General features: G+C 51.3%; 1 protein-coding gene across 2 annotated transcripts in view; it reads left to right on the forward strand.

The window, feature by feature from the left end:
* The window catches only part of PTPN5 (protein tyrosine phosphatase non-receptor type 5), a 54,828-nt gene that overhangs the window by 16,201 nt on the left and 26,365 nt on the right, over window positions 1-12,262 (forward strand). The window contains exons 2-3 of one of the 2 annotated variants that reach the window (XM_046017415.1): window positions 2,160-2,423; window positions 5,602-5,678. In XM_046017415.1, the coding sequence (XP_045873371.1) occupies window positions 2,278-2,423; window positions 5,602-5,678 (223 nt within the window). In that variant the 5' untranslated portion in view covers window positions 2,160-2,277. The remainder of the gene's footprint in view (window positions 1-2,159; window positions 2,424-5,601; window positions 5,679-12,262) is intronic. The other variant, XM_046017416.1, reaches the window with a different exon arrangement.

Here is a 12,262-nt window from a genome sequence, read left to right on the forward strand (position 1 = left end):
GTCTCCCCAGGAGATCACGGAGGGCTCCACGGAAGAGGAAATGTTGAGGATGGGTAAGATTTGGCAGGAAGGAGAAAGGAAATTTCAGGTTGAGGTAGCAGCATGAACAAAGACCTAGAAATAGAGATTGTACGTGTTTGATTATGGGAATAGTGATGTTTGGTAAGATCAGAGCTCTGGGAGGGCAGAAGGAGCTCCATGGTGACAGTGGGGGGATATCTCAGGGGCTCAGAGCCCTAGGAGTATGACCAAGGTAGAGGACATGTCGGCCTGGGATTGGATCAGGAGGTTGCTAGGGGCTCAGGCTCATACTCAGAAATAAGACTTCAGCATCCTCGCCCCTCCTAGCCCCTCACCTGCCCAGGAAGAGGGCACAGGCTCCTTGGCCTCCCTCCCAAAACTTTCAACCAATTCTCTATACTAGTCCTGGGCAAAACTGGCATCAGCTCCTCACAGCACCCACCTGTCCTCCTCCCCCACCCAGGGAGAGGTGAGGTGCTCCCAGCCTATTCCAGATGGGGCTCTGCTAGAATGCTGAGTCACCCAGCCTGCAGCCTGTACCTGTCCTCTGACACCCTCCCCCACCCAACACTAGCCATGAGTTCTGGAAAGATGAAGCAGACTGGTCCAGGCCCATTGTCCAGCAACCAGCAATGGTGGAAAAGCTGCAGGGTCCACCTTACCTTCACACACACACACACACACACACACACGCCTGTGAACAAGTGATAGAGATGCCATTCAGGCTGCAAGGGGTCTGACCACCGTATTTGATAGATGAGGCTTCAGGGTCCCGGGGTGAGAAAAGATTACCCAGTCATGAGCATGGTGGGGGCAGAGTTTAAAGGAGAGGTTGGTTCGTGGCAGCCCTGTTCATAATAGCCAGAAGGTGGAAGCAACCTAGACATCCATGGCTTGATGAATGGATAAAACGTAGTCTATCCACCCAGCCAAATGCTGTCGAGCCATAAAAAGGAACGGAGCACTGATGTGTGCTCCAACCCGGATGAACCTAGAAAACATTATGCTGAAGTGAAAGAAGCCAGACACAAAAGACCACATAGCGTATGATTCCGTTTCTATGAAATATCCAGAACTGGCTAATCCATGTGGACAGGAAGCAGATGAATGACTGCCAGAGGCTAGGGGAGGGGACAGTGAGCAGGGCTCCCTCATGGGTCTGAGGCTTCCTTTTGGGTCGATAAAAGTGCTCTGGAACCCGAGAGTGGGAGGAGTGGTGCCACGTTGTGAATGTGTTAAATACCGCAAGATTGTGCACACTCACGATGGTTAAAATAGTGGATTTTTCTCTTCGGTGAATTTTACCACAGTTTAGGAAAAAGAGTAGTTTGGAACCAGATCCCATGCCACTGCCCAGGTCTAGTGTCCATTCCTCAAACACATGCTACTGGCCTCCTATGAGAGACCTCTCCCACCAGCCCACGGGTGAGGGGCCTGTGCCACCCCAGTTCAAGGCAAGCCCCATGGTCAAGTGGAAGAAAGCTGCCCCACTGGGGAAGGCAGGATTCCTGGCAGTGAGGCCTAGCCCCCGTCGCTTCCCACCCACTGACCAGCCTGCTCCCCCAGTTGGCGCCAAATGTTCCATACATCTCAGATCTCTCCGTTGCTCTCCCTATCCGCCCTGTGAAGGAGGGTCTTTCCCTTGTGACCCCTTATCCATCTAGAAACATCCTTTAAGAACCAGCTCTTATCTTCCCCTTGCAGAAGACCTCCCCCTATACCCTGCCCACTCGCCACAATCTGAGCTGTGCACCCCAAGGTATTGCATGAAGATGTTGATTAAAGCAGGTGCGGGAGCAGCCTTGTGTGTGTGCACGTGTGTGTGCGTGCACGTGTGCACGCAAATGTGTGTGTGCGCGTGCCTTCCTTAGACAACTGGGAGCCGTGCAGGGAGGGGCCTGGCTGGTTCGTCACTGTATTCCCAGGACAGCTCTGGTGCGTTGCTCACTAACGCTTGTTGAATGAGGCAGTGGCTTTGGGAAGGTTCTGTCCCCGCCCAGATAGTCTCCGTCAGTGAGGGAGGGACAGGCTGGGTGATCTCCAAGTCTTCTCATCTCAAGGCTGGGTTCTCTGGTTCTAAGAGCAGCAGTGGGGGGGCAGCCCAGCAAGTTGCTGCATTTTCTGCTCCCGTCGCCCAGCTCCTAGAAATCGAGGAGAAGGAGGGAGCCTGCAGGAATCGTCTGCAAGCAGCTATTTCTGCTCTTGGAGGGGAGGAGAGAGTGGTGTCCAGAGACTGGGCTTCTCCATCCAGCCTGAATGGACCATCTCTTCTCTTCGGAGATCTCATCAAAGACCTGCCCTGAACAGCCCAGCCATGCAGATTTGGGCTCCGGTTGCCTGGAGTCCTTCAACTACAATGCCGAGCAGCGGGCTCTTGCTCCATTTTCCTCTACAGATGAGAGGTGCTACTCTTTCTGCTTTTCTGATTATGAAATTAGTCATTTTCTAGGAAGCTTATTTATAGAGTCCACCGCACACATGCAGTGCTGAGCTATTCTGAACACGGCTTGGGGCCTGGGAGGCTTAAGGTGTGAAAGCAGCTGTGAGTCACACATGGGTCCCCTTCCAGAGGTATCTGGATACCTTGGTCACCTTTCTGCACCCAGCCAGGAGCCAGCCTTCATGGGCTGCCCTCCAGCCGGGCTGCTCTTTACCATAAAGAGAAAAAGCCCAGCGTCCCAATCCCCATGGCCACCAGCTCAATACGGTGTCTGGAGCAGGGCAGACCTCCATTCTGTGCCTCTCCCCTTTCCTCCTCTCCTAAAAGAGGGGCATTCCGGATGTGTGATTCTGTGCCTGCCCCAGACAACAGCTGTGGAGGAGGGCTCCAGGGGGCTTCACAAAGACCTGCCCGCAGGGCAGCTCGGAGAGGGGCCATGTTTGAGGTTCCTGATGTTTCTTTCAAGGTCAGGACAACACTAACAGATTCAATGAGTGTTTATTTGTTTATTCATTTATTTAACACCTACTTTGAGCCAGGCACTGTGTAAGGCTTTGAAGGTATAGTGAAGAGTAAAAAAGAAACGGAGCTTGTAGTCTAATGTTACTCAAACAATGGCATACATGAAAATGAAACTTCAAGCTGTGTCCAGTGCTCTGCATAAAAAGTACTAGGAAGTAGAGCTGGAGGGGCAGAGGGCTCTCTAGGCAGAGAGAAAAGCATGTGCAGGGGCACTGTGGAGAAAAGAGCCTGTCCATTGCAGGTAGGGTGCTGAGCACAGAGGGAAAGGGGGTATAAAATAAGATTGGAGGGATATACCGGGGTCAAATCATGCAAGACCTAGTAAAGCATGTTAAAGCATTTCTGTCTTTGTTCTAAGTGTAGTAGGATGCCACTTAAAGTATTTTTTACTTAAAGTATTTTTTTAAAGAAAGTTATTTGATAAATGGTGAGTTTTTGAAACCTCTCTAGCTCAGGCCCGCCCCATCCAGTTGTGCAAGTTGTAAACTGCACAACCTATGAAGCCATATGTGTTAGAACCAGATGGAGAATGTTTTAGGGGCCAGCCTGAGTGAATGCCAGAGACCAGTTAAAAGACTGCCAGAATAATCTAGGCCGGAGAGGCTGGTGTGGACCAAGATGTAGGTGGTGAAGAGGGAGAAAAGTGGAAGGATTCAGGAGACATTTAAAGGGCCTTGAAGATAGCAGCCTTCTTTCTGCAAGAGCTGGGCTCCAGGGTTTGGGATCCTCAGAGCCTCCTTGGCGTGAGGAAGAGACAAAATAATGCAATACCAGTTGAGAGCAGAAGATGTCGGGATATAAAGAGTCACCCTTAACCCTGCTTGTCTATCCTTAATTGTTTCAGGTCTGCAGTTGGGCCTAACAGGGCCTCAGGACCAGTCTAAGAGTCAGGATGGCAGAAATAGTGGGTTGACCTACCCAATAGGTAGTTGACCTCTTAGACTTCGTGGAAGTATTACACTGGCAGTGCTGTATTCAAGTTTCTTTGGGTTACTCATTTCAGAGATCAGATCCCACTGGCTTAAGCTAAAATGTTGGAATTTATTGGCAGGATCCTGGGGCATCTCATGGTTTCAATAGACAGACTCAAGACTCAGGATGGGCAGGAATGAAGCAGCCCCAAGGCCCATAGCAGCAGATGTTTTTGGACCTTCTCTCCAGGACACTGTGGCTATCATGATTTAGAGCCAGCAACTACAGACTGCAGGCCCTCCAGAATGCATTTGAAAAGTACAGGGGAGGGGCGCCTGGGTGGCTCAGTGGGTTAGAGCCTCTGCCTTCGGCTCAGGTCATGATCCCAGGGTCCTGGGATCGAGCCCCACATCGGGCTCTCTACTCTGGGGAGCCTGCTTCCTTCTCTCTCTCTGCCTGCCTCTCTGCCTAGTTGTGATTTCTTTCTGTCAAATAAATAAAATATTTTTTTAAAAAAAGTACAGAGGAGAGGATCTGCTTGCGGTGGCCTGGCTGATGTGTCTAGCCCTTGATCGGTCAGCTTGTGCCAGGAGTGAGAACATGAAGGGCAGGCAGGGCCACTGGAACACACATTTGCATATCAGGCCATTTCCAAAGTAGGGGAACCCCTGTGAGCTACCCAGTTTCTCCCAGGGTGTGTCTATTCTGCTGACACTTCCTGGGGTCTGGCTGATCTCCAGCAACATTTTTCCAGCTTACGGGGTAAAGGAGAAAAGCTAGAACCCCATTACAGTCCTGGAAGGTGCCCTGATTGGCTAGAAAGGGGGTTTTCTGATGTCAGAAAGAAATAGAACACACCCAAAAAAAAAAAAATATATATATATATATACCTATATTTTCTAACTATTTCTTTTTTTTTTTTTAAGATTTTATTTATTTGACACACAGAGAGAGCACAAGCAGGCAGAGAGGCAGGCAGAGGCAGAGAGAGAAGCAGGCTCCCCACTGAGCAAGGAGCCCGACACGGGGCTCGATCCCAGGACCCTGAGATCATGACCTGAGCTGAAGGCAGCAGCTCAACCTACTGAGCCACCCAGGCGCCCCATTTTCTAACTATTTCTGAAAAAGAGTTTTGCAGGCCACTTTCTACTGCCCAAAGTACAAGGTACTTGCAGGCCTCAAGGAGCTGGGCACAGACTGTGTGTGACCCAGACCTCTCTTCTTGCTCACCTATGATTCAAACCCTCCAGAAGTAGGAGGCAGAATAACACAACAGTGAGTGCATGCGCCTGGAGTCCTAGACTGTAATTTCATACCCAGCTCTGCCCTATTGAGCTGCGTGACCTTAGGCAAGTTACTTAACTCCTCTGAACCTGTTGATTGATCCCTGATCCCTGGGGTCACCATGAAGACTTAATGTGATAAAGTGTGTAAGTGCTTTGCACATAGTAAGCCCTCCCTCCATGGCAGAGGGGATGATGGTGATGACAGGGTGGTTATTGCATGGGGAAAACCCTTGCACCATCCTGCTCCTGCCTCTGCCACTTGACCTTCCTGTATGTTGGTCCTTCTCCTCACCCCCTCCCCCTACCATGGGGTAGGGTTATTCCAAGGGACACAGTGTGAACGAGAAGACTTTTTATCCTTCTTCAGCTTTCTGCCTTGATCCCTGCTGCCCGGTGTCATCTGGCATTTTTCATCTGCAGGAGCGAGAGAGAGAAGCCCCCAGCCGATGACTCCGAGGGAGGGGCCCTGGACATGTGCTGCAGCCAGAGGCTGCCGGGTGAGTCTGCCGGGCACCCAGGGTCCCCAGAGTTCCCCGTGCGTGCGTGGAGAGAGCCCCAGATGGCGCCAGCCGAAGTTGAGCCTACTTAGCTGTGAACTTGCTCCGGAGGGGTGACTCGGCTGCTCACAAGGTCTCCATTTAAATGAGGATTTGTTTTTCTAATCCGTGATGTCTTTCATAATCTTTCATGACCTGTTGTCATTTGAAGCTGCTCTGGGCTCCCACGGAGGGAAGGGCGGGCAGCTGGGGGCGTGCTGGGAGGGTAGGGAGAGGGTTGAGGAGCTGGGGAGTCCAGTGATGCTGGGGCCCTGGCCGCTGGCCAGCAGTGTATGGGGCAGACTTCAAGAGGTAAGGCAGAAAAAAAAAAAGAGGTAAGGCGAGGGGACACGGACAACCGGAATGTGGCATGAACCAAGGGTGGGTGGGCGATGAGGAGAAAGCGCCTGGCCTGTTGAAATCCTGGGCTGTGAGGGTCCGTGGGACTGCTTGAGGCTGATTGGTCACGCTCACGGGGAGCCTGGTTGGCTGTCAGTCACCGCTGAGATGTTACTGCTCTGCCCCTGCCCCTGGGGTGGCAGCGTGTCCCAGCTGTAGACCAGGTACCCTGCTCACAGAGGAAAAAAGGAAAGGAGGCTAGGAGACATTCTTAGTATTCATTCTCTTTTCATAAAACTTTATTTCTTATAACAAATATTCACTGCGGGGCACCTGGGTGGCTCAGTGGGTTAAAGCCTCTGCTTTTGGCTCAGGTCATGATCCCAGGGTCCTGGGATAGAGCCCCACATCGGGCTCTCGCTCCACAGGGAGCCTGCTTCCTCCTCTCTCTCTGCCTGCCTCTCTGCCTAGTTGTGATTTCTCTCTGTCAAATAAATAAAATATTTAAAAAAAACACACACAAATATTCACTGCAGAACGATAGATATAAGACAAATGAAAAAAACTGCCCTGATCCCATGACACAATATTCCTTTCCCTCTTTCCTTCCAATCCTTTTGGTTCAGAAACAGCCTTCTGAAGGCTGACTTTAAAGTCCCAAGGTCAGCTTGTCAGAAACCTCATGACTGGCAAGGAAGCTTCTAGTGGCATTTTCAGTGGCACTCTTTAAGACAGACATTGAAAACAAGTAGGTGTGACTCTAAAGCGATGACTCTTTAAAATAAAATAAGTGGTTGTGTTGCTCCCACCATGAGCCAGTGCTCCAGCTGCTGATGAAGCTTCCTCCCGCCTCCAGGTAGGGATGGAGCCCTTCAGTGCAGTTCACACCATATCCAGTAGGGGGTACCATTGCTCAAAAACGCTTTGGAAGGCCTGTCTAGCTGGTCTAGGATGGGTGTCTGGTGCCTTTCAGGTGCCTGGTGGGGACAGGAAACAGCTAGTTTCAAGAACAGAATTCTCCAAAGGGATGTGAGAGCTGTCTGTGAATACATGAAAGGCTGTCCTTTGGAGAAGGCAGCAGATTTGTTCTGTGTCTCTTAAGAGGCTGGCATAAACCTGATAAAAAGAGGCCTGTTGGCGTGAGGGATCCAGAACTTTCTTTAAGATTTTATTTATTTATTTATTTTTCCCTTTGGTTGGCTTGGATGCAACCAGTTATTTTGGGATAGAGAGAGAGAGCATGAACAGGGTGCGGGGAGCAGACTCCCAATTAGCCGGGAGCCCGACAAACGCGGGGGCTCCACCCCAGGACCCTGGGGTCATGCCCTGAGCCAAAGGCAGATGCTGAACTGACTGAGCCACCCAGGAGCCCCCGAAACCTTCTTTCTGAATCTGAAAGTGGTCCAGTCATGGAACTGGATAATTCAAGAAGAAGAAAATGAGTGTTCCATCACTGGAGGCATTCAAGTATTATCTGGATAGACAGTAGAGAGGAAATTTCCACAATGGGTGGGAGGTCGAGATGACATCAAAAGTCCCTTTCAACTATTAAACGTTCCGTGATTCAGATATGAGTCATAGAATTCAGAGATGATTCTATGACCGGGGATGGCCCAGTGGCTAGAAAAAACCCACGGGAAATAGGACATGATGTATAGGAGTGCGGGGAGTAGCACAGTGTGAAGGAAAGAGCACTGGCTTTGGCGTTGGAGTCTGGCTTATAGGCTCTGTGTTTATGGACAGGTCACATACCCCTGCTGGGCCTCTAATCCTTATGTATAAATGGGAACAACACCAATATGAGTATTTATCCTTACAAGGATTGGATATAATTACACAGATGTTCATTTCACAAACACTTTTTGAGTCCCCACTACATGTTGGGTATTATACTAGGTGCTAGGAATCTAGTGGTAAATAAAACAGATGTTCTCCCTGCCCTGCTTTGAGCTGCTTCTGAAAAAATGGCATGGAGCCACAAGGAGAGAGGCTACAGTAATAATACATGAAATTTCAACCCTCCCTGAAAACCAGCAACCAGCTTAGAATGGAAGAGGAATATTGGTTATCTCCAGTGGGGCGGACACGTTGCCGTCGTTGTGCTTGGCACTGTTCTAACTTCTCACAGGTACATCTCACAGACTCCTGCTGAGATCGTTTCCGATCCCCATCTTCTAAATGAGAGGACCGAGGCCCAGGGAAGTGAGGGAGTCCGTCCAAGGTCACTTTACTGGTGTTTGGTAGAGTGAGGACTCAGTTCGTGCCGTCTCTTTCCAGAGCCCACGCTCCTGGTCGCTTCCCCATTCTGCCTCCATTATTACCACAGAGCCACCATCAGTTTCTGGCACTGTGTGAACAGAGACAAGAAGCCCCAGGGAGGAGTCTGGAGGAGATGGGCAATGTTACCCTGCCTGTCTCCATCTGTGTCCTTCCTCCAGAAAGCCCTGCCTGCCAGAGGTTAGGCAAGTTAGACGCCCCACAGGACTCCCATGCACGATGCCATCACAATGTGATCTTGTAATCGTGTTTTGTCTGTTTCGTCCGCGGGACTACGAGTTCTTTGAAGGCGAGTGCCTATTTTGTCCTCCATGTCCAGGGGAGTCTTTCACTCATTTCTTCATTCCCTGGACGACTGTTCATGGAGGGAATCCCCGTGCAGGGCATTCGTGCAAGCGCTGAATATTCAGCAGGGAACCGAACTGAGAAAATGTCCACCCTCGCAGGACAGTGGTGCACTGATAAAGAGCAGGGACCCTGGACCTGGGCTTGGTTCCACCATTTACCCCTGGGAGTGATCATGGGCAAGCGACTTAACCTTTCTGTGCCTCCCAGTTACAAAAGAAAAGCATGAATACTATTTACAACCACGTAGAGTTGTTGGAGGAGCACATGGATTAATGGAAAGCTCAGAACGGTCCCTGGAGTTTGATCCATAGGCATTTGCTTTGTAGAGAAAGCTAGATAATGAATAAATAAATAAGTAAAATGTTTAGGATGGTAGATGGGGTAGTGCTGTGGAGGAAATTAAAGCCGAGAAGGAGGGATGAGAACGGAATGGGGAGTGGTTTCATATTGTAAATAGGGCGGTTCTAGAAGCTGGTAAGGACACTTCCATAAATTCTCATCAGCCAGAACCACCAATCTGAACAGCAACTTAGACATAAAAGGGGGCATAAAGGCCGAGAGAATTGGGGAGCAGGACCTTTAGAATGAGCCAGGGCACTACAAGCAATTGCATAAGGATGGTGTAAAAATACAGCCATCAAGTCATGTCTTCCCCTCCCAGCTGTCTTCCCGCGGGGCGAGATGAGGTGGAGTGAGGGCTAGCCTTGCCTGAGTGACTCACGCATTCCCACATGCACTGCCAGGCAGGGACGGCATGGCCAACACGCCCGGCCACGGTCACCTGGACCTGAACCAGCACATCTAGTCGTGTAGACCTCCCAGCTTGAGATTTCTGGGTGAAAACCGCCTCCAGCAGCCAACACCCCCGGGAGGCCCCCAGCTCCAGGGGACAGGTGCGCTCACTCGTGTCCCAGGGCGCCGCCCGCCTGTGCTCACACGCTCATCTCCGTTCTCACTTGTCCCAGCCCCGTGCGCACATATGCACATGCACAGACCCACACACCCAGCTACCCAGGCACACGCCCTGTCTCTCTCTGCCTCCTGCAGCCCCACGGATGCACACCCACTTGAAGCCCATGCACCTGCGGGCCTCCTTCCGCTTGCCTGCTCTGCATCTCTTTGCTCTATGGTGCCATCATCCAGGCCCATCCGCCTACTCTGTCGTTCGGGCTTTAGATTTCTTTCTCTTCCGTGGCCAGGCCCCTTCTCACGTACACATACACGCCAGCGAGCACACTTCTTCCTCCCATTCTCTATCCTTTCCCCAGGCCGTCAGAGGCATGCAGTCTCCATGTACCCCACTCTGTGCACACACACACATACATTTCCTTCTTCCTCGTGCACGGGGTCATTCTCCGTTCCTTCTCTTTCACTCCCCAGTGCTTGCTCATTCCCTTGCTCGCAGTCACCCAAACACATTTATACATTCAAACTCACACTCCCCCCGCCTCTGTGTGTAGGTGTTCATATTTGCAGGAAACCAGGCAACCCTGCGGATGCTGTGGCCTCCGCTCCCTCCCCAGCCAGCACCACTGCAGGCCCAGCCTGGAAGCAGCAGCTTCCTTTGGGGTACGGGTCAGAGGAAGGAAGTAGACAAGGCCCCAGGAGGTGCTGGGAATGGGTGGCATGACGTCATCAGTGTCACTCCTACGGTCTCCAGCAGGCAGGCTCACGGGCTGGCCCGCTCCTAACATGGGCAGGGACCAAGGCCAGGCTGCGAACGATGATGATGTGTCATCATCATCGCGTCATCATGGCCCTGGTGACGCGCCACCCTCTGCTGAGTCCTGCACTGCGAGGGCCCTTGTGTGCACGCTTGCAGGCACGTCGGTCTGTGCGTCCACATGTGCTCCTCATCCCACCCCAGTTTCTGCCTCTTGGCCAGCCCTCAAATCTAAAGGTACCCCAAGCAGAAGGCCGCGTCCACCCTCAGAAGGGTGTACCTGTACCCATGCAGGCTCCGGGACATTTGGGAAGGGAGCTCTAGAATCCCAGTCACCAGAGCATGGACTGAAAAGTAGAGCGTGGGCATAACTCCTGTCCTGTGGACTCCTTGCCCCGAAGGGAGTGGCGTGGCCAGAGGAGAAGGAGCTTGGTGCTGGGGTAAGGACAACTCGAGTCTTAGGAACAGGGGCTCCTGCAACATCCTGCAGCCAACAGCTGCCTGGAGCCGCGAGGGTCACCGCCACCCTGAGATGTAAGTGCATTGTGATTAGCCAGCTCTGTGCAAGGTTGTAAGCAGTCACTGAAGGCCTGAGGAGGCCACTGCCCATTAGGTAGGAGCAGTTGGCCCCCTGGTTGGCTCCCCTACTCACTCCCACCTAAGTCCCAGCGCCTTCAAAGCTACCCTCTGCCCAGCCCTAGGTTCTAAATCATCATGGTTATCAAGCTGACCCTCTTGTGAGGGGGACAAGGTCTAGGTCTCAGCAAGACACCCTTGACCATCCTGGGTGGCCTTTTATGAAGTAAAAGGGATGCCATTTTTTTAAAGATTTTATTTATTTGTCAGAAAGAGAGCGTGTGCACAAGCAGGAGGAGTGCAGGCAGAGGAAGCAGCTGACAAAGGGAGAAGCAGGCTCCCCACTGAGCAGGAAGCCCAACGCGGGGCTCCATCCCAGGACCCTGGGATCATGACCTGAGCCAAAAGCAGATTCTTATCCGACTGAGCCACCCAGGTGTCCCAAGGGGATGCATTATCGAGGAAGTCTTTGTTACCCTAATCCCACAGGGACTAACCCTGGCCATGACAGAGGGTCACATCACAGCTTCCCCAGCTGTCCCTTCATGACACAGACAAAATCTTGGGCCAGAAGCCAGCAAGGGCCAATTGAAAAGTGCTTTTATCAATTTGACAAATTTTTATTGAGCATCCACTCTGTGCCCACAGCTGGGCCAAGCTATGGTGATACAGGGAAGAGCAGGACAGACCCTGGAGCCTGCTCTCGGGGAGGCCAGAGCACTGGTGAAGGGTGCACCCCTAATGCAGCCTTATCTTGGGGGCGGTCAGGGAAGACTTCCTGGAAGAAATGGCCTTTCACTTGTGACCTGAGGATGAGTAAGGCTCTGGTTCATCTTTAGGAACCAGCTACCAAAGCACTTTAAGGAATAGGTTAACCTCCTAATGGGCTTTGTCCCCCATCTACTAACCCTCATTCTCACAAAGACTCTGGTCTGGGTCTGGTACCTAGCCCTGGTTCAGACTGGTCTGGGAGCAAGTGCAGGAGCCCAGATAGACATGGCCTGGATATAGTTGTATTGTTGAGGGGTCTCTTGTCCCTGTTGACACTGAGCAACTTAGGTTCTGTGGATTTCTCTTTCTTTGTATCATTGGAGTTCTGTTTTCATTCAAAACTACTAATGCCTTTAGGAAAGTTTATTGTGGCTAGTGGTGTAGTGAAGTGTCTTTGTCTTGAGTCCTCAGAGTGGAAATTAGAGAAAAACAAAACACCATTTGGATGTGCTAAGAATCCTAATTGGAGAGCGTTCTGTAATGATACCTTTGTATTGAGAAGTACTAACCCAGGTACCCACTGATCAGTGATTCTACCATCAGATATTAAGGTAGATAATGGAGGGATGAA

This window comes from Meles meles, chromosome 8 (genome assembly GCF_922984935.1).
Source record: "Meles meles chromosome 8, mMelMel3.1 paternal haplotype, whole genome shotgun sequence".
NCBI lineage: Eukaryota > Metazoa > Chordata > Mammalia > Carnivora > Mustelidae > Meles > Meles meles.